This window comes from Abramis brama (assembly GCF_963993115.1).
Source record: "Abramis brama genome assembly, chromosome: 7".
In the NCBI taxonomy this organism is placed as follows: Eukaryota; Metazoa; Chordata; class Actinopteri; order Cypriniformes; family Leuciscidae; genus Abramis; species Abramis brama.
The window spans coordinates 30,834,270-30,862,183 of record NC_139969.1 but is presented as its reverse complement, the minus strand read 5'-3'; the positions used below and the strand labels follow the sequence as shown (position 1 = coordinate 30,862,183).

The 27,914-nt window shown below is 36.8% G+C and overlaps 2 protein-coding genes across 3 annotated transcripts in view; one reads left to right on the top strand and one right to left on the bottom strand.

Moving 5' to 3' along the window:
- The window catches only part of pigk (phosphatidylinositol glycan anchor biosynthesis, class K), a 51,315-nt gene extending 44,324 nt beyond the window's left edge, over nucleotides 1-6,991 (bottom strand). The window contains exons 1-6 of the mRNA XM_084119692.1: nucleotides 6,833-6,991; nucleotides 4,859-4,912; nucleotides 3,910-4,001; nucleotides 3,479-3,614; nucleotides 3,046-3,157; nucleotides 2,867-2,963 (exon numbers count right to left, since the gene is read on the bottom strand). Of these exons, the coding sequence (XP_083975818.1) occupies nucleotides 2,867-2,963; nucleotides 3,046-3,157; nucleotides 3,479-3,614; nucleotides 3,910-4,001; nucleotides 4,859-4,912; nucleotides 6,833-6,916 (575 nt within the window). The 5' untranslated portion in view covers nucleotides 6,917-6,991. The remainder of the gene's footprint in view (nucleotides 1-2,866; nucleotides 2,964-3,045; nucleotides 3,158-3,478; nucleotides 3,615-3,909; nucleotides 4,002-4,858; nucleotides 4,913-6,832) is intronic.
- Nucleotides 6,992-9,211: 2,220 nt separating this feature from the next.
- Nucleotides 9,212-27,914, top strand: part of ak5 (adenylate kinase 5) — an 89,848-nt gene continuing 71,145 nt past the window's right edge. The window contains exons 1-5 of one of the 2 annotated variants that reach the window (XM_084120066.1): nucleotides 9,212-9,574; nucleotides 11,300-11,486; nucleotides 11,870-12,037; nucleotides 18,291-18,463; nucleotides 22,165-22,278. In XM_084120066.1, coding sequence (XP_083976192.1) covers nucleotides 9,515-9,574; nucleotides 11,300-11,486; nucleotides 11,870-12,037; nucleotides 18,291-18,463; nucleotides 22,165-22,278 — 702 coding nt within the window. In that variant the 5' untranslated portion in view covers nucleotides 9,212-9,514. The remainder of the gene's footprint in view (nucleotides 9,575-11,299; nucleotides 11,487-11,869; nucleotides 12,038-18,290; nucleotides 18,464-22,164; nucleotides 22,279-27,914) is intronic. The other variant, XM_084120067.1, reaches the window with a different exon arrangement.

Here is a 27,914-nt window from a genome sequence, read left to right as displayed (position 1 = left end):
CTATTTGTTAGTCTCTGTTAAGTGTGTTTTGATTTCAGTATAGTTTAAGTGTTATTTTCATCTGTTGAGAGTTGTTGAATGAGATATGCGGGTTTGTGCATTCGTTAATTAGCCTTATAATAAATGTTTAAACTGCACTTTGCTTCACGTCTTTTTATGTTGCTTACCCCTATTATGTGACATGAGTCCGTTTCGTCTGATGCATTTTGTCTGAGCCTGTTTTGCCCGATGCCTTTACGTCTGATGCCATTGTCTGAGTCCGTTTCGTCCGATGCATTTTGTCTGATGCCATTTTGTCTGAGTCCATTTTGTCCGATGCATTTTGTCTGAGTCCGTTTCGTCCGATGCATTTTGTCTGATGCCATTTTGTCTGAGTCCGTTTCATCCGATGTATTTTGTCTGATGCCATTTTGTCTGAGTCCGTTTCGTCCGATGCATTTTGTCTGATGCCATTTTGTCTGAGTCCATTTTGTCCGATGCATTTTGTCTGAGTCCGTTTCGTCCGATGCATTTTGTCTGATGCCATTTTGTCTGAGTCCGTTTCATCCGATGCATTTTGTCTGATGCCATTTTGTCTGAGTCTGTTTCGTCCGATGCATTTTGTCTGATGCCATTTTGTCTGAGTCCGTTTCATCCGATGCATTTTGTCTGATGCCATTTTGTCTGAGTCCGTTTCGTCCGATGCATTTTGTCTGATGCCATTTTGTCTGAGTCCGTTTCATCCGATGCATTTTGTCTGATGCCATTTTGTCTGAGTCCGTTTCATCCGATGCATTTTGTCTGATGCCATTTTGTCTGAGTCCGTTTCATCCGATGCATTTTGTCTGATGCCATTTTGTCTGAGTCTGTTTCGTCCGATGCATTTTGTCTGATGCCATTATGTCTAAGTCCTTTTCGTCCGATGCATTTTGTCTGATGCCATTTTGTCTGAAGCCGTTTCGTCCGATGCCTTTATGTCTGAGGCAGTTTCGCCTCTTGCCTAATTGTACGAAACCTGACACTGACGTTGTTTTTCCAGAGATATATATATATATATATATATATATATATATATATTAGGGGTGTGACGAGACGCTTACTCCACGAGACGAGACGAGACACGAGATTGGGTTCACGAGAACGAGACAAGACGAGATTTTTACACAATTTTTAAGAAACCCTCAATAATGAAATATATGAATGGAAAATAGTCTTTTATTCAACTGAAAATCACAAAATGCAAAACAATTTATGTGCATTTTGAAATCAACTTGTAATGAATGTTATTTTACTTCTATTTTAATAAATTCAATGCAGTAAAGGACATGCAAACACTGCAAAATGTTTTGCTATAAACTCTACTTCTCCCTGTACGATTTCACATGAGAAATCTAACTCCTTTCCACAAATCGAACATAGGGAGAAAAATAAAACAGTATAAATAAAATAAATATAAATAACTGAAATAACACTTTAAATGCAAACAGTAAGTGTGTATCCATAATCAAAGTACTGCTCTCTCAAAACTACAAGTTCAAACAGAAACAATTTTTTTCTTCAAGCATGAAAAAGAGATAAATTAACTAAGATAAGCCTAAGATATGGTCATGTTCTTTTTCAAGAATATATGCATGTCGACGATTTCTGGCAGCAGTTGAGACCTTTGGGCAGGGCTGCACGATATGAGGAAAAGCTGCGATGTGCGATAACATTGTTTAATATTGCGATGTCGATATGACTTTAAGCTATACTGTTCCCATGTCTTAGTGCTTTAATAGGTTCTTTGCGTGATAGGTCAAATGTTTATTACCTGCCTGGTTCAGATTACACTATTTTAGCGCGATTTTGGCACGATCCGTTTCGTGGAGACTCGTAAAGGACAACAGGCGTCGGGACGCAAGATTCGATCGTTTCATTTCGTATAGTGTGTCATAGTGGGCGACAACGCGTCTGTGATGCTTCACGACATCACGACAGAAAGACTAGCATGTTTAATTTTAACGGTCCTCCACGACGGGTTGAGTGTGAGCGAGAGTGAGTGAGAGTGCGGTTCCGGTTACAGTGAGTGTGAGTGTGTGCGCGCGCGAGTGAGCGTGTGTGTGTGTGTGCGCGCGAGTGAGTGAGTGAGCGAGGGACAGTGAGTGTGTGTGTGTGTGATTGGCCCGGCACACAAATGATTTAAAAGTGGCAGGGGCATCTTCAATACAAATTTCACCCTCACGCTCCATCACGCTGACATCACAACAACTCACGAGACAAAGTTTTTTTTTTTTTTTTTTTACTCACGAGACAAAGTTTCACCTCGACGAGAAATCTCGTCGCGTTTTAATCTCGCGAGATCTCGTAACACGAGATCTCGTCACACCCCTAATATATATATATATATATATATATATATATAGTCTGAGGCGTGATGCCGTTTCGTCCAATGGCTGAAGCCTTTTAGTCTGAGGCATGATGCCTTTTCATCATATGACTGAGGTCTGAGGATGTCCTAGAATGTACACGTACACTTGGCTAATCAAATTCAAAGACTGGAACTAACTGTAGTATTGTAGCGTATTGGTGTTGGTGGTTCTAATTTGTTCATTTGTCTTACTAATTTAGTTTCTATGCATATTTTATCCAAATAATTTTTTCAAACACTCATTGTAGTGGCAGTGTCCCTGGAACAACCTAGTGGCTCAATTAAGGGCATAACAGTGATATCATGGATCCATAGTGGGATTCAAACCTATAACCTATCAATTATCAGCCAAGATCTTTCACCACGAGCCAACACCATGCCTGACCACGTCAATGAAATTGTGTGTGGTAAAAACGGAGTATATAATGATGAAATCATGCTAAATATATGAGAGTTACTGCATTTCCACTGTATAATTACCTCCTCTTTTGCCACATCTGCTCAAAGGCATCAGCCAGCTCCATGTTGCTGATTTCCTCAGAGTCCTGGAACTTCAGGAAGCCGTTTCCACCATGACCTGTGAAAAAGGACGGTCACAGATTCAGGAAAAAGAAGGAATATAAAAAAACAGCCAGCAATGACTCTGTTACCGGTCTGACCTGTCAGGTAGATAAGAATGTTGCTGCGGTCGTCTGACAGCAGACGTTTGGATCGAGGGGTGCTGGTGGGGAGACGGCCTGTCAGGACTCGCAGGAAGTTCTCTACTGTCACCTGCAAAACAAAAAGAAATGCCTTTAAACTAAGAAATAACTGTCACAAAAGGCAAGCGATATGGATTTTACAGTGACAGTGCAGATCATATAGGCCTATTGTTATGGCAGACCGGCGACAAGTCAATATCAATAAGTGAATCAATCACTCAACTGATTCACTCAAAAACACTTGTGTGTTTCTCAGAAATGTGCAATGGTTGATTCTACTTTGACTTTGTTTAGATCTATTTTCATTAAACATTTTTATGTGCTGAAACAACTAGCAGAACTTTTGAAGACAAGCTTTCAAAATCCAATATTAAAGCAAGAGCAGCTTCACCTCATATCCGCGGTAATCCACCTCCACATCGTCTCCATACACATTGAGCTCCATGTTCTTATGGCTGAACACAGTGGCTGGTTTGGGGTTTCTATAGTTACAGGCCATATCATCGGCTAGCATCAGCACAATGTGACTGGGAAAGCAGAGCAAACATATCTAATCAGAGCGGACAGGAAGACTTACAGCGGCTAGAGACACAAGTATCACTGCCTCAATGTGACAAAAGGGCGAACATGCAGCTATCTCTGGACAACACAAATTAAGCAATGGAGAACAGTAGGTAAAGGTCAATTTAAATAATGTGTCACTATAATGAGGATGCCAGGAAAAATAGTTGGATTGGTCCAACTAGGCCAGTTTACGTTTTTTTAATTGTGTCCAGATAAGACGCTTTACAGCCTAATTGAAGTAAATGACCTGAAGTTTACCTGTCTGGAATGCCCAGTCTCTTTACGCTCCTGTATACTGACAGCGTGTTCGCCACATGCCGATAATTAAACCAGAATCTAGACGTGCAGACCTAGACACATAAGCATGATTAGAAGACGAAGCAACAATTACGAAAGCATGTTGTGAAGTTGTAACTCTAAATAAATAAATACAATGTCAAATAATCTGTTATACCTGTAAATTACCCTTTTTTTCTCTTCTCTATTATGTGCTCTTATTTATTCATACCCTTTATTACATTAATGCTAACTGGCAGTAAATTCCTGTGTTAACTATGACCAAGATTTCACAAAACCTATAAGAGCAGCCTAAAACAATGGTTAAACAGCATTAACCAATAATGTAATATACCAGTTTTCATAAATATACTGTATATAACTTCAATGTATGTTTATTTCAGTTTTAGTAATCTTAGGACTTTAAACTTCAATTTAAACTTATTTAAATTAGTTAAATGTATATTTCATTTATTTTCAGCTTTATTTTAATTACATTAAAAACAAATTTGATAAGTTTAAGTTATTAACTAAACAATAATTAACTAAACAATTATGACTAATAATTTTAATTTATAATTTAATAATTATGCTAAATTAATATTTTTTTTTTTTTCTTGAAAAAAGCCTTGATATATGAGGAGCCTGATTTTAAAATAAAAATTTGGAAATGTAAACTAATACAATTATGTAATTCGATGAGCATGTTTATGCATTTTATGAATAACCTACTTTACTAGCCAAGTTCTAAAATATTTTATCAGGCAGAAATTTTGAATAAAAAAAAAAAGTCTTTTTAAAAGTGTTTAACTTTCCGTATACAGTAAATCACGAACAAATGGAAAAGTCATGAGGCCTTTGAATAGGCTATTGTTGTATTTATGAATTTATTCATTAAGAATCCTTCTAAATTCTCAAAAGTCAAACTTACGAGGACTGCCCAGTTGTTGGTGTGGCCACTGCTGAAAAACTGTCCAGCTTTTGTCTAAACAACAATCAGAAAATAAAATTATTACACAATTAATGGTGTACAGATGAGCAAGACTCTAAGACATTAAGTACATTTGAAATATTTGATTTCAATTCACTTTTATTTGTATTTGTATGTTTGTACATGTATGTACTGTGTCTCCTTAATGCAGACTATTAGCTTGCATTATTAATTTAATCAATCTGTGAAATGTGAACATTTTCTCTTTCAGGCAAATACAAAGAGAAAAGAAAAGCAAATTAAGGCCATAAGTAGAGACTGTGTCCTTTTTAGCCACTGTATGAAAGCTTATGAAAGGCACTGATATTATGGAAGTAATATGGTCGCAAAATGCTAAAAGCAAAAATTGCCTCGACTTTGAATGCTGGCTGTATCAGAAGGTCATGTGATGTAAAACATCATATACAGGTTTTTAACTGGAGAAACTTTAAAACTAGTTAAAACTAAAGCATAATAGTCATTGCTTTATATATTCATAAAAAAAACAATTGGCACAGATTTTAAAGATAGCACAATCCTTGTCAAAAGAAGTTTTCTTTTTTAAGAGTGCTTATTATGGAAATAATATACTTTAAAACAACATACTTAAGTGCAAACTGAGTGTAATGCTTTCAGACAATTAAATGCATGTTATTTACAATTAAATGAAACTGTATTATAGATTAAATTTATAATAAATGCAATTAATTTGAGTGCTTTTTTTTGACCCACTTAAGTATGGCTTAATCTTAATATATAATTTCATTATTAGTTCTATTGTCTTTGAAATATGGTTAAAGTGTATTATTGAATCAAATAACACTCTACATTTAAAGTTATAATCTAGTACTTTACATGTTCATTATTATTTTAGTAAACACATCAAAATAAAAAGCATTAAAAAAAATTATTAAACCGTGATGATTTAAAATCTACTGTCTGTGCGTGAAGTAAACATTTTTCTTGAAATATTTTTAAAAGTTGTATTTAAGAGTGTTAAGAAACAGTCGTGAAAGTGTCATCCTTATAGTTCATTGATATTATATTATCTGCAAGAACAGTTTTTAACAATATGCTTTAAAGATTTGAAGAACATATTTGAAGTACACATGCATATTCCATACAGAATAATAAAGAAGTGCACTTATTTTTCACCAGAGAACCCCATTTATTAAGCATGTCAGAAAAAGATGCGTTAGGTTTAAAATAAGCCCACTGAATCTACAGTAAAATTAACATTTTATAATTTTTATATTGTTCGACATTTAGATTGTGAATATATTTTATATTGTGGCCTTTTTTTTTCTTTTTTTTTGTGTGAAATTTATGCACTTGTTGTGTGGATGTGGATGGGTATATGAACATGTCAAATGCAATGTAAGAAAGAACTGAAAGATTACATGTGAAGATGACAAAGATATTTTGTCTTGCAGAGAGAATTACAACACTGTCAACTCAATATATGGGAATGAATTATGTTTGACAACTATTTCTGAACAACATACATGATATTTTACATTTGTTCATTCAAAATGCTTTACAAAAGTGTGCCTGATAACAGAAAACTGTGAGCCAAAACAATGACATAAATAGTTGACTAATTAAACAAATCCAAATGCCCACAGAGATGTGCTGTTTACAACAAACTGGTCATCATAATGATGTTATGTAATGGCTGTGTTTCAAAACCTAGAGAGCTAACGTTAACTGTTACCTACCTAGACAGTACTGTATGTTTGGACATCATAAGCACGCTCTCATATCAACTGAACTCATTGTAGGCTATGTTTTATATGTGCGTGTGTGTTAATCGGCAATAACACTGTTAAAAGAGAAACCTTAATGCTGAGCTGAGAACATTACTGCTGAAAGCTTCACTGCCAGTTCAATGCATCAAAGAGACGCTTTACAACAGCTATTAATAAAGACACTTACCTCAACATGATTACTGTATACATGTGGTATGAAAACAAGCAATTGAATACATGCACATATTGCCATTAAATTGTAATAATCCATTTTAGTTTGTCACCGGTTTAGTGACAGGCTAGATTTGTAACGGCAACCAGGAAGCGCTTCACTTCCGGTTTGATTAAAAGTCCCATTTTCCCCAAATAAAAGTCATTCCTCACGCATATGAATATATAATTATGCATTACGTTTTATTAATGACGATAGAAATAATAAATATTCTGAATAGTAATGCATATATAGTATTCAGTGATAAACCATTACTTTTGATAAAAGCATATAATGGTACATGCTAACTGGTCAACACAGCATTCCAGTCATGTAAAAATGATATAGTAACAGCACTTAACCTAGGTTTGGCTTGTTCACCATGTCACTGTGCAGTTATCATAAAAATAGCAAATATCTATTTGCAAAATATTATTTTGCATAGCAAATATCTGTGGTTGGCTATATCATAGTTATTTGGACCCTATAGGCCTAAGAGACCCACACATAGGACTTTTGCCCATGCTTTTGTCCCATGTCCCATAAATTTAAGCAACATCCCTGGTCTTGTTTAATGTAAATAGCATACATATTATCAACCGTATATAGTGTGCAAGCATCAAGCAAAAATGGGGCACTGAAAAATGTTTATCATACTCATTTTTCTTTTCTTTTTTTCTTTTCTTTTTTTTTTTTTTTACAATTTACCCACAATTAGCTAACTGCCTTTTAAGATTGCAACAGATTATACAGCAGATTAAACATGTCATCTCATCTCACACGATGGATGCTTGAGAATTCCACCTTACACAATTTACACAATACTATATTTATAGGACCTGTTTATCATAATAAACACTGACCTAGAAATGAACACTGATGATGGATTAAGTGAGACTGTAGGACAGATGGAGGCTAAAAATGTCAAAATCCATCATGGAACATTTGGTGGCTGTGTGACTTACTGTGAAAATCATGTCAGAGTATTACTATATACACTGTAAAAAAATATTTGTTGGTGAAGTAAATACTACTGAAAAAAACAAAACAATGTAATTTACATGAAAAAGTTAGTTCAGGCAAGAATTAAAAAAATGAAGTAAATTCCATATCAGTACTTAATTCAAGCGAGTAGAAATGAAAGCGTAAATATCAACTCAATAAAATTAAGTAAAAATTACTCAGCTTTTCTGATACTGGGGTTCCCATCATGCACTGGACCTTGAATAATTAATGAGGTTCATTTTTCACTGGTTTCCAGCTGTATTTACACTGTTTTATCATTGCTTTTGTTGTCAGGATTAGTAACATTCAAACACAAAAATGATCCATCAAATGTTACCGTCATTGTGTATTGTCTACCAAGTATTGAGGTCTTTGCATTCACATGATGCTTAACATCTGACATGCTGTAGAATAAATTACTTAGATATTCTAAGTAAAGCACATACTATAAATGACTGGTATAATTCAATATTATTGTTTGAGTCAAACGTAATGCAAAGGAAATTTCAACTAAATCGATATTAATCAACCTTTTACTAGCCAAGTTAAAATTACTTATTTTCTGTGTTACTTTCACTTAACTAGGTTAAGTAAAGTTTACTTAATTCCATATTCCAAGTAAATTTAACTTAAAGATTTCTAATTAAAGCTACTGATGAATATGTTTAGGTTTTTACTTGGCAAATCTTCGTAAATTTACTAGCATTTTCTGAGTGAAAAAAGTTGCCTAGCTTTTTTCAAGTAAATCCTACTCCAAATTTTTTTCAGTGTAGGTTACATACTATATATATATATATAAAAGCATAAATTATATATATTAAAGCCAAATTAAAGCAGCAAATTAAAGCTGATGTAACTAACACACAAAATATTGCTGTAATGTGAAAATAATACCTTCAATCAGGAAATGATATCATATAAATAAGAACATCCCCCTCATGACGATGGTGATGAATACACACACACACACACACACACACACACACGACCCACATACATAACGTTTTTAAACTAAAAAATAAAATGTATATTTTATTGAAATAGATATGACATATTGTGGATTGGATAAATGTAAAAATATTGTACACAACATATATTATGTAAAAAATTAATGATTAAACTATTAATTATTAATTAATGCAACATATTAAACATATATAGGCATATGCTTGAAAACGTTTTGTAAACATTGTGTGCCCACACAATTCAAGATGTATTCAAACTACATTTATGGTTTAAATAATGTAAATAGGCCTACCAAAACTTTTTAAGTGTGTGTGTGTGTTTTTGTATGTGTGTGTGTGTGTGTTTTTCCTCTGCTAACATGCTCCAGTTTCTGCTGTGAGACGCGCATCAGTCGCCAGGACGCGCGCATCAGCTGGTCGAACACGAGTCTCTCTCTCCAGCGGCGCGCAGGTGTATCGCGTTGTGTCGGCGGATTCAAACACTGAAGTGAGACACTAAGAGAAGAGGTCAGATCAAGCATGTAACATACACAAAGATTTACTGAGAGCAAAGCTGTCTTTGTCCACCTAGTTCAGTCGGCACTTGGAGAATGCTTTAAGATCGCGACGACATCACGGATTCGTGAACCTGCAACATTCTACATTCTACACTCAACTCAATAGCATCGATAGTTCTCCCGAAACAGACATGAACACCAACGACGCGAAGGAATACCTCTCCAGTAGAGAGATACCTCAGCTCTTTGAGGTGAGCATTGTGTTTCAACTTTTGTTGAGGTGAAACCTAAAGATGTTTCCACATCATAGCCGTTACAAATAAAAATAATGACACGAATAAGTTACTAGCATCGGGATGTCTCACTGCAAAAGCGTATGCCTATATTGTTGATTCATTATTAAAAGGGTCATTATAAAGTTGATGATTTATAATTAAAATGTATATGGTTGATTTAAAGGTATGTGAAGGCTTTGCATGCTGTAAATAATGTAAGCCGACTGAGTTGCTGAGTGTTGCATTAGATTAGATTATATCAATTAGAGAGGGTTATTTACGCCCTTTACTGTGTTTGCGTTTTTACGCGCAAAGCTGCCGATCGTGTCGTTGTTTATTATGGTAGGCGTGCTGTCAGAAGCGCACACATTATCAAAGTCAAGTCTTATAGAAAATAACAGGCTTATTTTGTAACTGTTAATAATTTTACAGTGACCAATTATTATTGTACTATAGTTATGAAAACAATAGGATAATACGATTAGTGCTTATTTATGTGCTTTTACTTAGAGAGTTTGTTTACAATATCCTGGCCATATGATGCGAATGATGATGATGATTTGCATAAGGGTATATTTTGCATATATCAAATGCATAGGAAAATGTATATTTAAGGAGCTTTCACTCTTTACAATTTCTTTTTCAACATTTTAATCACTTTTTTTGCATTCTCTAGTTTATTTTAAATGGTCTTGTGGTGTTACAAATTCATTTTTTATTAGTTTGTTTAAATGTTCCGTAGTTGCTAATGGGGGTCATAAAACTGTCATGCATTATAGTTATAAAAGAATAAACAATATGTTGTTAAAGGAGTAGTTCACTTTTAAAATGAAAATTCTGTCATCATATACTCACCCTCATGTTGTTTCAAACCTGTATGAATTTCTTTCTTCTGCTGAACACAGGAAGATATTTAGAAGAATGTCAGTAACCAGACAGTTGTTGGGTCCCATTGACTTCCATAGTAGGAAAAAAATATACTATGGTAGTCAATGGGACCCAAAAACTGTCTGGTTACTGACATTCTTCTAAATATCTTCCTTTGTGTTCAGCAGAAGAAAGAAATTCATACAGGTTTGAAACAACATGAGGGTGAGTATATGATGACAGAATTTTCATTTTAAAAGTGAACTACTCCTTTAAAGCCATTTGAAAAGGTGTAACACTGCAACTGACTGTACTCATTACATACATGTATGTATGTACGTACGTACGTACGTACACACACACACGTATATATATATATATATATATATACAGTGTATATATATATATATATATACAGTGTATATATATATATATATATATATATATATATATATATATATATATATATATACGCACACGTTTATATATTATATTTTGATATTATAATAAATAAATATTAAAAAACAAAAATACATGTTTATATATATATTTTTTTTTTGTGTGTGTGTATACACGTATGTACGTATGTACACACACACACACACACACATATATATATATATATATATCTTTGTATGTATCTTTGTATGTATCTTTATATGTTTTTTAATATATATATTTTTTTATTATAATATCAAATAGGCTGCAGTATCCCTTAGTATGTATATGGAAAACTGGATTAGAACATAATAAAAAAACGCATGCTACCGGTATTTACAATGGTAATAATGGATAAACACAGTACGACTCCCTGATCTGTCACTGATTTCCCAGAGTCTGCTGACGGGTCTGATGTACTACCGACCAGATGACCCTCTGGACTATCTAGAGACCTGCCTTAAGAAGGTGAAGGAGATCGGTGGGACTGACAAAGTTCGGTGGGACACGTTCGTCGGGCAGGAGAAGAAGTCGTTACCGCCTCTCAATGGTGGGCAGTCACGCCGATCTTTTTTCCGGAACGGTGAGTAGGAGGTGTTGTCATCAGCCGACGCAACTCTAAATTGTAGGCGATGCTGAAATTCATGCAAACTAGAACTGGCCACAAACTGCTGTGCTGTTGGGTCTTGCACAGCAGGCCTGTTATTCATTATTTGGATGCTGTTAGAGCATGATAAAAACCGGTAGGGGTTTTCCTGTCTTTGTGCTGGACAACATTGTTCTACCCACCTCGGGGCAATGAAAAAAGGCAAATGAATGCAAAGTACCTCTACAGTAAAACATGTCCTCTAAACAAAACCTATTCTTCCAATGATAGACTTTCAGTGGGCTTTCCTCTGAACCTTTTGCATTGCATTGCTGAGGACTTCAGAGGCTCTCATTAACTATTTGCATTCTTCCACGCAGTTCTCCCGGACAGCCCGAACTTCCCCTATCGGAGGTACGAGCGCCTCCCACCCATCAACCAGTTTTCCATAGAGAGTGACTCAGACTTGTCTGAGACAGCGGAGCTCATAGAGGAATATGAAGTGTTTGACCCATCTAGACCCAGACCCAAAGTCATCCTTATTATAGGTAAGACCAAAGACTGGCTACACGTCATCACTGATGAGCCTGACTGAATGGAGAGAAACAGGCATGGTGTCTGTGTATGCGCACTTGAAATTCATGTCGGGATTTCTATGAACACACACTACCATTCAAAATGTTGGGTTTCTTTGAAATAAAATAATATTTTTTTCAGCAAGGGTTCATTAAATTGATCAAATGTGACCGTTAGGACATGTTACAAAAAGATTTCTATTAAAAATCAATGTTTTTATTTTTTAACTTTTCATTCAGGAATACATAAAAAAAATGTATGACAGTTTTCAGAAAACTATTAAGCGACACAACTGTTTTCAATATGTTAAAATGATTTGTGAAGGATCGTGTGACACTGAAGACTGGAGTAATGATGCTGAAAATTCAGCTTTACCATCACAGGAATAATATCAATATTATTATATAGTAATAATATTTCCCACAATATAACTGTTTTACTGTATCTTTGATCAAATAAATGCAGCCTTGGTAAGCATAAGAGACTTAGCATAAAAATATTCTTTGAATGATGAATCTAACCTTTTGAACAGTAGTCTGTGTAATAATGTCTATTATTCATTAAAACAAGAGTTTTTAACTTTACCGATTATGTGTGACATCAAAAGAAAATGAAAAAAAACCCAAAAACATTTCCAGTAGGCATTGATAAAGATAATTTGCTTTGAATATAAACATCTAAATAAATTGTCTATTGAATTTCTAATATCGGCTCATATAGAATATTTAATTATGCATATTTATAAAACTTACACAACAGCAGTTACAGGTAACAATACTTGACAAAGACACATGGCAAACATGAGGGCTAAATACATACAAGACTAATGACTAGACAAGGGACACCTGTGAACAATGAAACAATGAACCAATGACAACATGACACAGACAAGGGAACACATGGCAGGATCACATGACAATGAAACATGACTTGAACAAACCCAAAAACAAAACCGTGACAGATCCCCCCCTCTAAGGGCGGCTCCCGACGCCCAACAAACCCCCAAAAAAACAAAATTCCAGGAGGGTGGTGGAGCGGAGGTGGTCTTGGGGGAGGGATGGAGGGCCAGGCCCGTGCAGGGGGACAGGACATGGGACGTGGCATGGCGTGGACAGGCCTGGGTCGTGGCATGGCGTGGGCGGACCCGGCAGTGCAGGAAGCCAGGGCGGATCCGGTGGCCAGGGCGGAGCAGGCTGTGCAGGCGGCCAGGGTGGATTAGACATTTCAGGTGGCCAGGGTGGACCAGACAGTTCAGGTGGCCAGAGTGGACCAGACAGTTCAGGGGACCATGGCGGCGCAGCCTCCATGGTCCTATCAAGGACCCTACTGGTTAGTGTAGCAGTCACTGAGGGCTCAAGATTAGTGGCAGCCATCTCTGCTGAGGGCTCAGGTTCAGGCGTGGCTGCAGCCATCTTGTCAGGAGACACTGGCTCGGCGGTGGCCATCTTGTCAGGAGACACTGGCTCGGAGGCGGCCATCTTGTCAGGAGACACTGGCTCGGAGGAGGCCATCTTGTCAGGAGACACTGGCTCGGCGGCAGACGTAGCGTGAACAGACTCAGACTTGGCAGGCATGACGTGAACAGACTCAGACTTGGCAGGCATGACGTGAAGAGACTCAGACATGGCAGGCATGACGTGAAGAGATTCAAGCTTGGCAGGCATGACGTGAAGTGGCTCAGGCTTGGCAGGCATGACGTGAAGAGACTCAGTCTTAGAGGATACTGTGGGATTGCGGTGTTCCTCGTCAGCCAAACCCACAGTAAAAGTTGAGCCACTTAATAAAAGGGCATAGTCAATATACTGGGCCAGGGAAAAATTAATTTTTCCCCCTGGCATTTGGGACCGCACCGGATCGTTTAGCCCAAAACGAAAAATGTCCTTGAGAGCCACATCGTTAAATTTGACCAGGTGACTGAGTCCGCAAAAGTCCTTGACATAATCCTGTATGGTCTGGTTGTCCTGACGAAGACAAAGAAGGTCAACTGCTGGGTTCATGGTTTGAGGTCAAGTATTCTGTAAAAAGGGATCCACTGGAGGCAAGTTGTAAAGAGAACCCAAGTGCAGTTTATTTCAAATAAAACAAAACATGAAACATAAGCATGGCATGGCATGGCATGGCATGGCATGGCATGGCATGGCATGAAAACAAAAACTTACACAACAGCAGTTACAGGTACCAATATTTGACAAAGACACATGGCAAACATGAGGGCTAAATACACACAAGACTAATAACTAGACAAGGGACACCTGTGAACAATGAAACAATGAACCAATGACAACATGACACAGACAAGGGAACACATGGCAGAATCACATGACTTACAAGGGATCACATGACAGACAATGAAACATGACTTGAACAAACCCAAAAACAAAACCGTGACAGTCTGTCATAATAGGCTACATCAAATTATAATGCGAACATCATAAGTGTGTGCTTGGGACATGGATTTTAATGGTGAGACTTTTGTTTTTGTAATCAGACTCTCAAAAATTATATAAAAATTTGGATTTAAATTTATCTGCCAATTTATCGGTTATCGGCTTTCAAATATATAGGATTATCGGTTAACGTTATCAGACAAAATGTTCATATCGGTGCATCCCTAAAAAAAAAAAGGCAGTATTCCAAACAGAGTAGCAACATAACACTGTGCTGAAAACACAAACACCAGACAATGAACAGAAAGAACTGCTGGGCTTAAAGGGGTGGTTCAGGATTTTGGACATTGGACCTCATTTCCAAGTTAGCCTGGGTGTTATTTATCAGTGGAGACAGTTTTCAAAATTTTTCATCCAGTCCTTCCAGTTGCATAGTTCGCCGGTGCTAGGCTAGCGCGAGTCAACGGTATCTGCTAGCCTGTTAAAAACAGTTTTAAAAACAGTTTTACCCACTCCACAGTACACCAAAATCAAATAAATTATAACGCCAGACTATCGATGTAAATGTCTGTTGAGAGAATAATGTTAGAAATCAAACTACCCTTTCATCGCATTGCAATAGTTATACTTTGTTCCCTGTATTTATTAGCACAGTCTACAGCAGCGGCAGAGTGATATTAAGTTACCTAGGCAACCGAGAGAGCCGGTGCATGACAATCAGTCTTCTAGTGCACTTCTGTTCTGTGTTTACTTTTCGGCGCAGTACTACTAACCGGAGCAAAGTAAAATTCCGCCGCTGCTGAGAAACTAGTTCCTGTAAATGTAATGCGATCATTGAGATGCAAGAGTAGTTTGATTTCTAACATTATTCTCTCAACAGACATTTACACCGATAGTCTGGTGTTATAATTTATTGGATTTTGGTGTACTGTGGAGTAGGTAAAACCGTTTTTAATGGCAGGCTAGCAGATACCGTTGACTCGCGCTAGCCTAGCACCGGCGAACTATGCAACTGGAAGGACTGGATGAAAAATGTTGAAAACTGTCTCCATTGATAAATAACACCCAGGCTAACTTGGAAATGAGGTCCGATGTCCAAAATCCTGAACCACCCCTTTAAATACACAAGATAATGAACTGAATGCAAACAAGTGTAATTTATCTATTTAATCATATAATGAATAACCACTGAAACAAACCAGTGGCGGGAAAACGAGAACAAAGGAAAATTAAATAGAGAACTAAGGCTGGAAGAACAGGAACAGAACAGAGTGAAAATGAATCCAAAACTGTTTCAATTGGTCAGAAGTTTAATAGCACATCCCTAGTTTATTTACACAGGGAGTCTTCCGCTCACAATGTGTTTGTTAGATTTAAATTCAAGTAGGCTTTATTTGAGAACAGCAGTTTGCTGACTGATTTACTGCTGACGTAGTGAATGATGGGATCATGAAATCAGAGACCCTCCTCTTGTCAAAATCCAATTATATGAGGTCAGTGGGGATGCATTTGAGATGGATACCTGCTGTAAACAAGGCCGCTGAGTGGTACGGATGCTAACAGATATCTGATAGTTGGACATTTCCCTCCTGCCTTATCAGACTTCCCTGAACAGCATATGCATGTCTCTAAGTTAACTGATGTCATTTGTGAGAGAAAACGTTATCTGTGCCTGAGCGTATCCCACAAGCAAATGAATGCGCATATTCCATCAGTCGAGTGACCACCCACCTTCAGCATTATCTTACTGAGATATTAGCTATAGGAATCGTTTCCTGTCACCGATCGGCTTTCTGTTTCATTTATCAAAATGGCCTGGGTTTTACTACTGTTTTTTTTATGCATTTCTGTGGCTGAAACTGAGCCTGATGACTGATATCAGTTGTTGGGCATTCAGTCCATAATCCACATTGTTGTTGGTAAAATAGTTTAATATGGGATGTTTATTAATATTTTTTATTATCTCACACTTAATTCTAGTCCTATAATTTGCTGATTTCATTGTTTTGTGCACTCCACCTGTCTGGATTGGAACTCAACTTACAGATGTGTGATTTAAAAAAAAAATCCAAACCAGTTCAGTTGCACACTCCGCCCCGCAGCCGATTCTTAAGATTGCATTCGTCATGTCAATCACAGTGCTGATTGCCTACACAATAGGCTCATTTGAGATCATGTGCCACCTGAAATTTAGGTGAGAGTAGGCGGCTGCTGTGAAGGGAGGATTGAAAAAAGTGCAGGCAAGACTGAAAGCTCTCTCTTCTCGTAGTGGATCAGACACCTCCGAGATCAAAGGCGGGATACACACTCATGCGCTGTGTTGCTAATAACCTGGATGCAATTTAAAGTCCCCCTGTGGTGAAAATCAAGTTTTTAATGTTGTTTAAATGTCTATGTGGTGTTTTTTTTTTTAATAAGCTTTAAGACAAACCATGTGCCAACTCATAAGTTGACACCATTGCTCAAAACATACAAACGTATTTTCTCTTTAAAACTGCAGTGAACCAAAGACAGTCTCAAACTAACTTGTAACCAATCAATCGTGTGATCATCAACGAGTGGATCTCTGAGCTGGTGTGAGTGAGCGGAGGCTAGTGTGAGTGAGCGTAGGTGAAAAAAAAAAAAAAAAATTGAGGTTTTTCCTCAATTTTTTTTAGAAAAAAACATTTAAATATGTAATTTTGGTGATCAAAGATGAGTTTTAAGTGATAAAATTCTACAGAAAGCGATGCATAAGGATGTAGTGTAACGATGCCCAGTTCCAGGAATGCACTAATATTTTGTTGGTAGTACCAGTTTGCAACAATTATTAGTTAACACTTTGTTGTTCGCAAGTTGTTAACACTTCGGAAAAAATAATAATTTGTCGTTACACTACATCCTTATGCATCGCTTTCTGCCAGGACTTTTACGTGCTTTTCACTGAAGTGACCTCGACGTCCGGGTTAGCGGTAGCATTAGCCATCAGGCAAGTGTTATTTAAATAAACTTCTGATGTACTTACAAACTTTCCAATGCCTCGTTTTATGTGTACAGAACCTATTTGTACTACTGTAGAAGTTTGGTACCATTCTGGACATTATTAGTGGGGTAATTAATTTACGAGATAGGATCCATTAGCGCCTGCACTAAGCCATTTGGCTGATATCTCTAAATAAGCTCTATCTTTAATAATGTTCGTCCGAGGGAAAAAAGGCTTTTTTTGGGGGGGTGTTTGGCTTGAGGTCATGGTGCAAAGGTTGATTTTACTCCGAACCATCCTTTTAAGCTTGCCTCAACACACCTGACTGAAAGTTCCTATGTCTAGTAAGACATTGATTAGCTGGTTCAGGTGTATTTAATTGGGGTTGGAGCTAAACGTGCGTTGACGCCATGTCATAATTACAGCAATTTTGTGATTTCAACTTGTAAAACGTGTTCACGTCCTTGTAGAGCTCTTAATTACAGCTTGTAAGATGGGAATTGTTTGAGAGCTCCTACTTTTCCTAAATTTAGGCGTTGATAGTGGTGTCATGGAAATTCATAATTTCCAGTACGAGGATGTGAACAGCTCCAAATATAACGTCATGCGTTGTCATCTTGATACTGCTGTTTGTATGAGTGTCGTTGAATAATTCACTCAACCGATTTGTTCAAAACACTGGTTAGAAACACTAATATTTAAGTTACTTAACAATAACTTATTTAATGAAATGTTTTTTTAAAAGCAATATGAAATTGTATTGTTTGTCTGAATATTACTTTACCAGATATGAAAGTATCTTTCAAATACCTACATTGCATATATGCGAGTGAGTCAGTACAGGTTCAAATGTCTCTCTGCTGTCTTCTCAAACAGGTGGCCCAGGCAGCGGTAAAGGTACACAGTGTCTGAAGATTGCCGAGCGCTATGGCTTTGAATATGTCTCAGTGGGCGAGCTTCTCAGAAAGAAGATGATCCATAACGCCACCAGCAACAGAAAATGGAGTCTGATTGCTAGGATCATCACCAATGGGGAACTGGCACCACAGGTATGTACTGTACATAAAGACAGTATGTAAAGGTAAAAAACTCATACCGGTAATTGAATATGTTTTGAGAGGGTACGCATCTTTCCACTGACTACTTCTTTCAAATTGCATCAATTCTTATCTCACTTAGACACACCACTGTATGCTGTTGTACATGCTGTATGTGCTTAGACAAAATTCCTATAACCACATACACAATATTGTAATTATCAATAATATTTAGTTAAAATGTCCAATGTAAAGTTGCATAATCATTTTCAAAATATCAATTTAAAATATACATTTTTAATAATAAACAAAAAATCATAATAGTGCTGAATGGAAATTCCCATTGAAATGACCTATTAACAAATAGTTAGGTGATATGTCCATGATTCATGACTTTTTAACATCAACATTTTAGGTTAAAATACATATCTGTATAAGGAAAAATGTATATTGTAGGACCTGTTTTCACCATTTTAATCATATTTTTGCTTTAATTCATTTCACAGCTCCAGTAAAGGGAGTGTTTTTTTTATTTTTTTTTATCGCTTTCTATATATAATTTATTCACAGTTTAAATAACAGATTATTTCCATCCTACTAAGAGAAACAATGTGAAGTTGACCGTTTAGTCACTGGTTTGATTTACTGACAGATATACAAAGAACATCTGACTAGCCTATATTAATCATTACATATCAGAAATCACTGGGCACAGATCAGGCATTAGAATGAAGAAAGTAACTTAGGCCTCGTTTACACTGATACCTGTACAGTAGAATCAAAATTAAGAGTGGTTTGGATATAACATCACACCCAGAATGTTTAAAGTGGCTTGTAGACTTTTTAACACGACTCCAAAATAGCTATTTTCGGACTCTTTATGAATAAAGTGACTGTTTTTAAAGAACTTACTACATTTCGTCATTCTGTTTATATTACCAGACTTGACAATAGCAACACTTCCTAAATTCCCTCCCTATAGCAATGTACCCACACACCCTTTCCTGCAAGTTAAGTTCCATTTGAGAACTGAGCACAGAAGTGTGTGGCTCTGGAAATGAGGGCACCGTATTTTAGCGAGGAGGCTTTTGAAAGAGAAACAGAATACCTTCTACTGGGTGTTGATTCCCTGAGGAACTCCAGAAATGCTTTGTACGTTTTTAGAGGGGGCAGTCTATCTGCAAAGATTATTGACTTGGGGATAAAATGACCAACCCATGTCATTTAATCCTTAGCTGCGTTAAATGCACCTTTGTACTGAGACACAGGTTGAGTCGAGCTTCTTGACACAGCCGGAGAAATAAAGCCACTTTCCACTAATGCCATCCTGGATTAGGGAAGCAAAGGAGACTGTTCCCATACTGTAAAAGGGAACGTATAAGCAGAAACGTCGCAAATCAGATTTAATGTTAGGTTTATATCATGATAAAGCTTTCTTTTAAATCTCCAAACTTCTTTATTAGTGCAAAAATGTTTTGAAACTAAGCAATGAAAACAATTTGTTCTAAACATCTTTTTGTCAGCAACTTGTCCAGTCTAGTCTCAGTAAAGCAATACGCAGGAATCATGTTGATGATGCTATCAGAGGTTACACTATGAATAATTATTTATCCACAGACTGTGACATGCTATTTTTATTCGTCAGTAAAATATTATAATGCATGTGGTATTGATATCAGACCCTTTCGTCTTACCAAGCGTCGTGTCGCGGGTTCTTGGCTTTTTTCTTTTTATTCTGCTCTCACAGTGTGAAAAAGAAATTCACTGTTGCAAATCTTCTCTCACATCTCTTCGGGCAATTACTTGCTTCCCTTTTCTTACTTTCTAACTTCTGTAAGCATCTCTTTCTGAATTTTTCTAAAGTAGAGAAACACAATGTATCAGATAGCATTCCTTCCTTGCCAGGAAAAATGGTTTTAAACAATTGAATGTTCCCTTTAGGTTTGGAGAGCGTTCCCCTAACATTAAGGTTAATTTATGGTTAAATAAATAAAACAAAAAAAATATTAATTAGACAATGTTCCGTGTCAGTTCTTAGTCTGTCACACAAAACTTTCCTGCAAGTTTATGGTTGCAAAAATAGAACCTAAAGAGAATGTTGAGAATGTTTGGAATTGTTTCCTGAAAAAAAAAGAAAAAAAAATATAATACGCTATAACATTAGGGGAATGTTCTGTGTTTGCTGGGATTATTTCTGAATACCAGAAAAACAAATGATAAGATTAAAATATAGGAAAGACCACTAAACTTGCCACTCTGCATGTCCTTCTGAACGATCCCAAAGTCACGAGGGAGATTACATGTATACTTTAACAGTTTGTATGACACATTTCATCATTTATTGTTTTGTGAATTTGTCACAATGTACTAAAGCTTTCCAAAGGATGAAGCAGTTAAATCCTATCAAATATATGTAGCCTCATAGCATAATTGCCTAAGTCATATTTTAAATAAAAAGACTTAGGCAATTATGCTATGCGGCTACGATATATACAGTATATTCTGTATATATTCTTCACAATGTAAATTGTGAAGATCTCTTTTTCATTTCACAGGCAATAATTGTAATCTTAGAGGTCCAGCAGCAAAAAAGGAGAGTTTAAATACATATTTAGTATGTAAATACATATTTAATACATATTTTAAATACATATAGTTTTTAAATACATATTTAGATTAATCGTTTTCCATGATTTTTGGGGGATTTTGAGAGTTTATTGCACTATATTGTTGAATAAGACACCCATGCAGGGAACTTTCACTTCAGTATGGGTAAGCTTATGGATGAATTTGGCAATTCAAAGCAGTTTTACAATGTGTAAATGGTGAATCAAAGCACTAAATATACAGTTTGTTTACCTTTGATGCCGCACAGACACATATTATGTAATCTAATGTCGATTACTGATTCAGATGCACAGCAGACCGAACAGAACTTTCATGCATTTTATCATCAACTCTATCAAAACCACAAACAGATTTGCAAATTAGGATAACTGGCTGTATTTCTGGATGGATTTGATGTCGTAATGATATCATGTGGTTGGCGGTCGTCTTGCATTCTAAAAATATCCTCTGCTTTGAACCTTGCCTGGATCGCTTCATATAGTGACAGAAAACTGTAAAAAATAACATTTGGTCATGCAAATTACATTCCATACTGAGCAACAAATTGATGACTGATGTAAGACTTATTTTTAGAACAATCTGGTACTGACGCTAGATCTCAGTCGTAAATAATGCCATCATTCGATTTGCTACGCTTGAATATATTCTCCCTCTAGCGCTTAGGAACATCAAAATGATCTGAAAATGTCGCTGCACTCCATTACACTAGAAATCACACAGAATGGGATATGTCACCAAGATGATATGTATTATTTATTCATTTAACCCTTTCAGAAAGATGCTTATAGAAATTCAGGGAATGTTCTAAAATACTTTTGTGAATTATATAATGACTGCCTTTGAAGACCAACTCATCTAAGAAGTCATGCCACCATCTTTCATACAAACTGATTCACTGTGCTGTTTAAAATAGCCCAGAATTACAAAGCAGGTACTTGATCTATGAGCACAAAATTGCTACAGAAATTAGGTTTATTACTGCCAATTTAGTTTCAGTCTGTAAAAATTGCAATGTTGCTACAGCATTTTCCATTGTGGTTCGAGTGTATTATTTTTACCTGAGTACGTTTATTCATTCCCATTAGGAAACTACCATAACTGAGATCAAACAGAAGATCATGAAGATCTCAGAGGCCAGCGGTATAGTTATTGACGGCTTCCCTCGAGATGTGGGACAAGCACTTTCTTTTGAGGACCAGGTGAGTGCATTTTACTTGTGGTGCTTGATAGAGCAAGACTATTACCTTGTGGATCCACTAACATTGCAGAAATGCATTTATAGAGTTATAATCTTGAGATCTGAATTTAACATTGTAATCTGCTGTGCAATGACGTGAAATGTTTATGACAAACCTCACTGCCTTTACCATAGCGACTGGCTGACGCCTATGTTTTTGCCTCTCATTTGCATGAATTTTTATACATTTTTGACTTGTCACTCTACTTCACTGGCGATCCCACAATCATCTGTGTAAGATATGCCACTCAGCTCTCATAGTGAATGTACTGAAAACACCCTCTCATTTCTACTCATTTTCTACATTGCTCCTGAAGACCCACTGTCCTGCAAAGTTTATTTCCAACCTATTTTCAAGTGATCCTGATGAGCTTGATTAGCTGCTTCAGGTTTGTTTGATCAGGGTTGGAACTGAACTCTGCATGACTGTGGGTCCCCAGAGTTGAAGCCATCTGACCTACACCATTGCAATTCCATAGCAACCACCCAAAACACCCTAGCAACAACAAGAACACCCGAGCAACACTCCACCTATAACACATTACTCATAACAATCTAGCAACCACCTAATGTATAACATCCTTCTCATAATACCCTAGTAATGCCAGAGCAACCACACAACACACCCTAGCAACAACAAGAACACCCTAGCAACACTCTAGCGACCACCTATAACACCTTACTCATGACAATCTAGCAACCACCTAATGTATAACATCCTTCTCATAACACCCTATTAATGCCAGAGCAACCACACAACACACCCTAGCAACAACAATAACACCCTAGCAACACTCTAGCGACCACCTATTACACATTACACATAACAATCTAGCAACCACCTAATGTTTAACATCCTTCTCATAACACCCTATTAATGCCATAGCAACCACCAATAACACCCTAGCAACAACAAGAACACCCTAGTAATACTCTAGCAACCACCTATAACACCTTACTCATAACAATCTAGCAACCACCTAATGTATACAGTAACATCCTTCTCATAACACCCTATTAATGCCATAGCAACCACACAATACACCCTAGCAACAACAAGAACACCCTAGCAACACTCTAGCGACCACCTATAACACCTTACTCATGACAATCTAGCAACCACCTAATGTATAACATCCTTCTCATAACACCCTATTAATGCCAGAGCAACCACACAACACACCCTAGCAACAACAATAACACCCTAGCAACACTCTAGCGACCACCTATTACACATTACACATAACAATCTAGCAACCACCTAATGTTTAACATCCTTCTCATAACACCCTATTAATGCCATAGCAACCACCAATAACACCCTAGCAACAACAAGAACACCCTAGTAATACTCTAGCAACCACCTATAACACCTTACTCATAACAATCTATCAACCACCTAATGTATAACATCCTTCTCATAACACCCTATTAATGCCAGAGCAACCACACAACACCCTAGCAACAACAATAACACCCTAGCAACACTCTAGCGACCACCTATAACACATTACTCATAACAATCTAGCATCCACCTAATGTATAACATCCTTCTCATAACACCCTATTAATGTCATAGTAACCACTCATAACACCCTAGCAACAACAAGAACACCCTAGCAACACTCTAGCAACCACCCATAACACCTTACTCATGACAATCTAGCAACCACCTAATGTATAACATCCTTCTCATAACACCCTATTAATGCCAGAGCAACCACACAACACCCTAGCAACAACAATAACACCCTAGCAACACTCTAGCGACCACCTATAACACATTACTCATAACAATCTAGAATCCACCTAATGTATAACATCCTTCTCATAACACCCTATTAATGTCATAGTAACCACTCATAACACCCTAGCAACAACAAGAACACCCTAGCAACACTCTAGCAACCACCCATAACACCTTACTCATGACAATCTAGCAACCACCTAATGTATAACATCCTTCTCATAACACCCTATTAATGCCAGAGCAACCACACAACACCCTAGCAACAACAATAACACCCTAGCAACACTCTAGCGACCACCTATTACACATTACTCATAACAATCTAGCAACCACCTAATGTATAACATCCTTCTCATAACACCCTATTAATGCCAGAGCAACCACACAACACACCCTAGCAACAACAACACCCTAGCAACACTCTAGCGACCACCTATTACACATTACACATAACAATCTAGCAACCACCTAATGTATAACATCCTTCTCATAACACCGTAGTAATGCCAGAGCAACCACACAAAGAAAACACTCTAGCAACATCAAGAACACCCTAACAATACTCTAGCAACCACCCTTAACACTCTACCAACCACATATAGGCTATCAGCCTATTCATAAATACCTAGCAAAGCCTTAGCAACCACCCATAACACCCTAACAATGCCTTAGCAATGCCTTATCTAGAACATTCTAGCAACATCCTAGCCACCACCCATAACACCCTAACAACCACCCTATCCAGAACACCCTAGCAAGGGCCTAGCAACCTTTCTAATGTGAGTTAGAAACATTCTTCTGAAAATATATAAATGTAAACGTGGCTACATAGTGTACTGTAAGTATAAATAGGACGCATCATCCTAGATGAGATGCACTGTTGTAAAAAATCACTGTAAGCCATCTAGTCCAGATTTATTAACTTCCAAAGCCAATTTTGTCACGACTAGAGCCTGCAGCATGAATAACTCTGAAGCATTAGTTAACAAGTTAGCTTTTCTCCAATCACGTTCAGGGGCATGTCACAGCGCCCCTAGTCTGCAGCGTGTTCAAAAATAAGGCATCACTGAGGACCCAGTGTAACATGTCAGAATCAGCAAATACCTAATGGACTAGATTCTCACAGTCGAGTGGGTAATTGCGCAAGTGGATAATACAGTTGCGTAGACAGGGCTGTCGTTACTGTGTTTACCCTGCTGGAGTCTTCTTTAGCTTTAAAAAAGACTCAGTATGAAAAAAAAAATTGTGAAAGAGAAGTGCACTTTAGCATACTTTTAAAAAGAGAACTTGCAACTTGTTGCAAGTGAAAAGTGCAAACTGAATGTAATGTTTCGGATACTTTATTGCATGTTATTTTCAATTAAATAAACTATTTCAATTTATATGAATTAGTTAAAAAGTGTTTTTTTTTTACCAACTTAAGTAGGATTTAATTACTGTACATCTTTATATTTCATAATATTATCTTTGAAATATAGTTTGTGTACTGCTAAATACTGACAAGCATTTATGATAAATTGAATTTTATTTTTTTATTTTGTAAATATACTTAAAAAAGCTTTTATAAGATTTTAAGTACACTACAAGTGCACATTCAATACAATCAAATGCTCTTATTTTCACAAGGGGTTGCTTAAACGGGGAGTGATCACAGAAAGATCTCTGCCCCTGACAAAACATTGGGACAATTTTGTCAACCTGCGATAGGAGAATGGGTTGAGATCTAATATTTCACACCCTGTTGATTCACATCTGCGTGAGTGACTTGTCTGTGTAACACACGTCAGATCTCAAACGTATACTTGAAACTCTCTATTTCCTGTGTTTTTGACAGGAACCACTTGACAGCATCAAGAGATGAGACTCGGGCAGTGACAGTCGTATATTAATGTCTATAAACCTGTCAAAAAGGAGCTAATGTTAGCTTTGCTAAAAGGAAATCACATGACAGTTCTCAATTGCATGTCTCAATACACGTTCATCTCTAAATTACAGCCTATTCCTTCCCGTTTCATTATGGCTATTTAGCTTTCTTTTTCTATTTCCTGTAAGACAGTGGGCTTAAAAGATAGTATGTTAGCTATTACAGCTAAATAAAAACTCAGCTGCCCCTTTCTAGTCACCGCACTTGCTGTCATTCTCGAATTAACCTTCAAGTTTTACATAAACACAAGATTGCTTGTGAGATACACAAGAGTCACCACCTGCAAATGTCACACAGTGCTTTTTCTAGGCTGCGAATGAAGCGATCACCGAGTTCATTCTGTCCACATGAGCAGTAAAATTTAATGAGCACCCAAGAATCAGATATGCTTTCGCCTCTCTCTCCGTCTCTTTACAGCCTTCCTAATTTCACATCAATGATCCTCATAGACAGAGATCTGTGAGGTATGCTCTTGTTGCTGCCGGAAAACCGATTTTTCCAGATGCTTATCTCAGAAATGAACTCGTGATGTCACATTATCTGTTGATTTCCTTTTGCAGGTACGGCATGTAATGGCATGCAGGTATTTTTGCGCAGTGGCGGGTAATTTTGCCTCATCTGCCGATCGCACTTGCAGACAAAATGTCACACTGTGTCCTAGCCAGGCTCGTTTCCATGTGAAAATGATGTGTGAAGTCACAATCACCCGGCAATAAGTGGATATTTAATGTATAATATGCGATTATATGGCTTGCATGAGCAAACTTGCATGAGCAACCACATAAAGCAAAGACAATACCGGACACTGAAACAAAGGAAACTGAGGGCTTAAATACAAAGGGAGTAATCAAAGTAAAAAAGAACAGGTGCAGGAACTGATTCACTACCAGGGAGACTAATAATGATCAGAAACACAGGCGGGAAACGGGAACAGGGAAAACAGAACCAAAACACCATGAAACTAAACAGACATAGAACTACAATTACATTTACAAATACAGGTTACACTACCAATTTGAATTTCAATAGTACTTTTTCAGTCCAGTCAGGTGAAGTAGAAATAGATCCTTAAAATTATATTATAAAATATATAAAAACTCCAGCTACTCTGGCTGGTGGGGGGAAATTTCTCACATTTCTTTAAGTGTCAGAAATGAATGGTGACTTGAAACAAAAATGCCAATGATTGTATCCAATAAACAAGACGTTAATCTGAAGTGGATTACTTTTTTAAACACAATTTGGTCAGTTTTTGCTCTTTTTTTTAGTCAACAAAAATAGTTCAAAACAAAGCTACAACAGAAATGTTGTGCATCTATAAACAACAGTGTTTTATTACTGAATGAATATGCGTTTTTGAATGAATTGGTTAAATTATGAATGGTTCAAGGTCATTGATTCATTAAGACATTCACTTGCTTTGTTCCTGAATAAATCAGCCATTGTGAATGAATCAGTTGAGTGAATTATTCAATGACCCATTCATAAAGACAGTGGCTGTGTCCGAAATCTCTTTTAGGTAGGAGTAGGTACTTATTTTGAATAAGTAATTACTTCACGGTCGCTAAAAAAGTATGTTCTATATAGTATGAATGTGTAGTATGAATTAAACTGGACGTACTGCATTCGCCATGTTGTCAATATCATGTGAACTACCAGCGTCAGTTGTGTCGCTTCACTGCCATTCATAAATCCTCTCCCGTGGCAGGCAAACAGGCGATTTTTGTTTCATTTTAAACAATTTTTCTAATAATTTCATATTTCTATATTTAAAATATAATATTAAAAAAATAAGTCTCATATCAGTATTAATTCAATTGTAATTGCAGTGTAAATGCATTCATGGCACATAAACCGTCTGATTAAATGCAGACTAAATGCCACTTAAGATTCAACATCTGTCACTACTGCAATGCAAAGATGG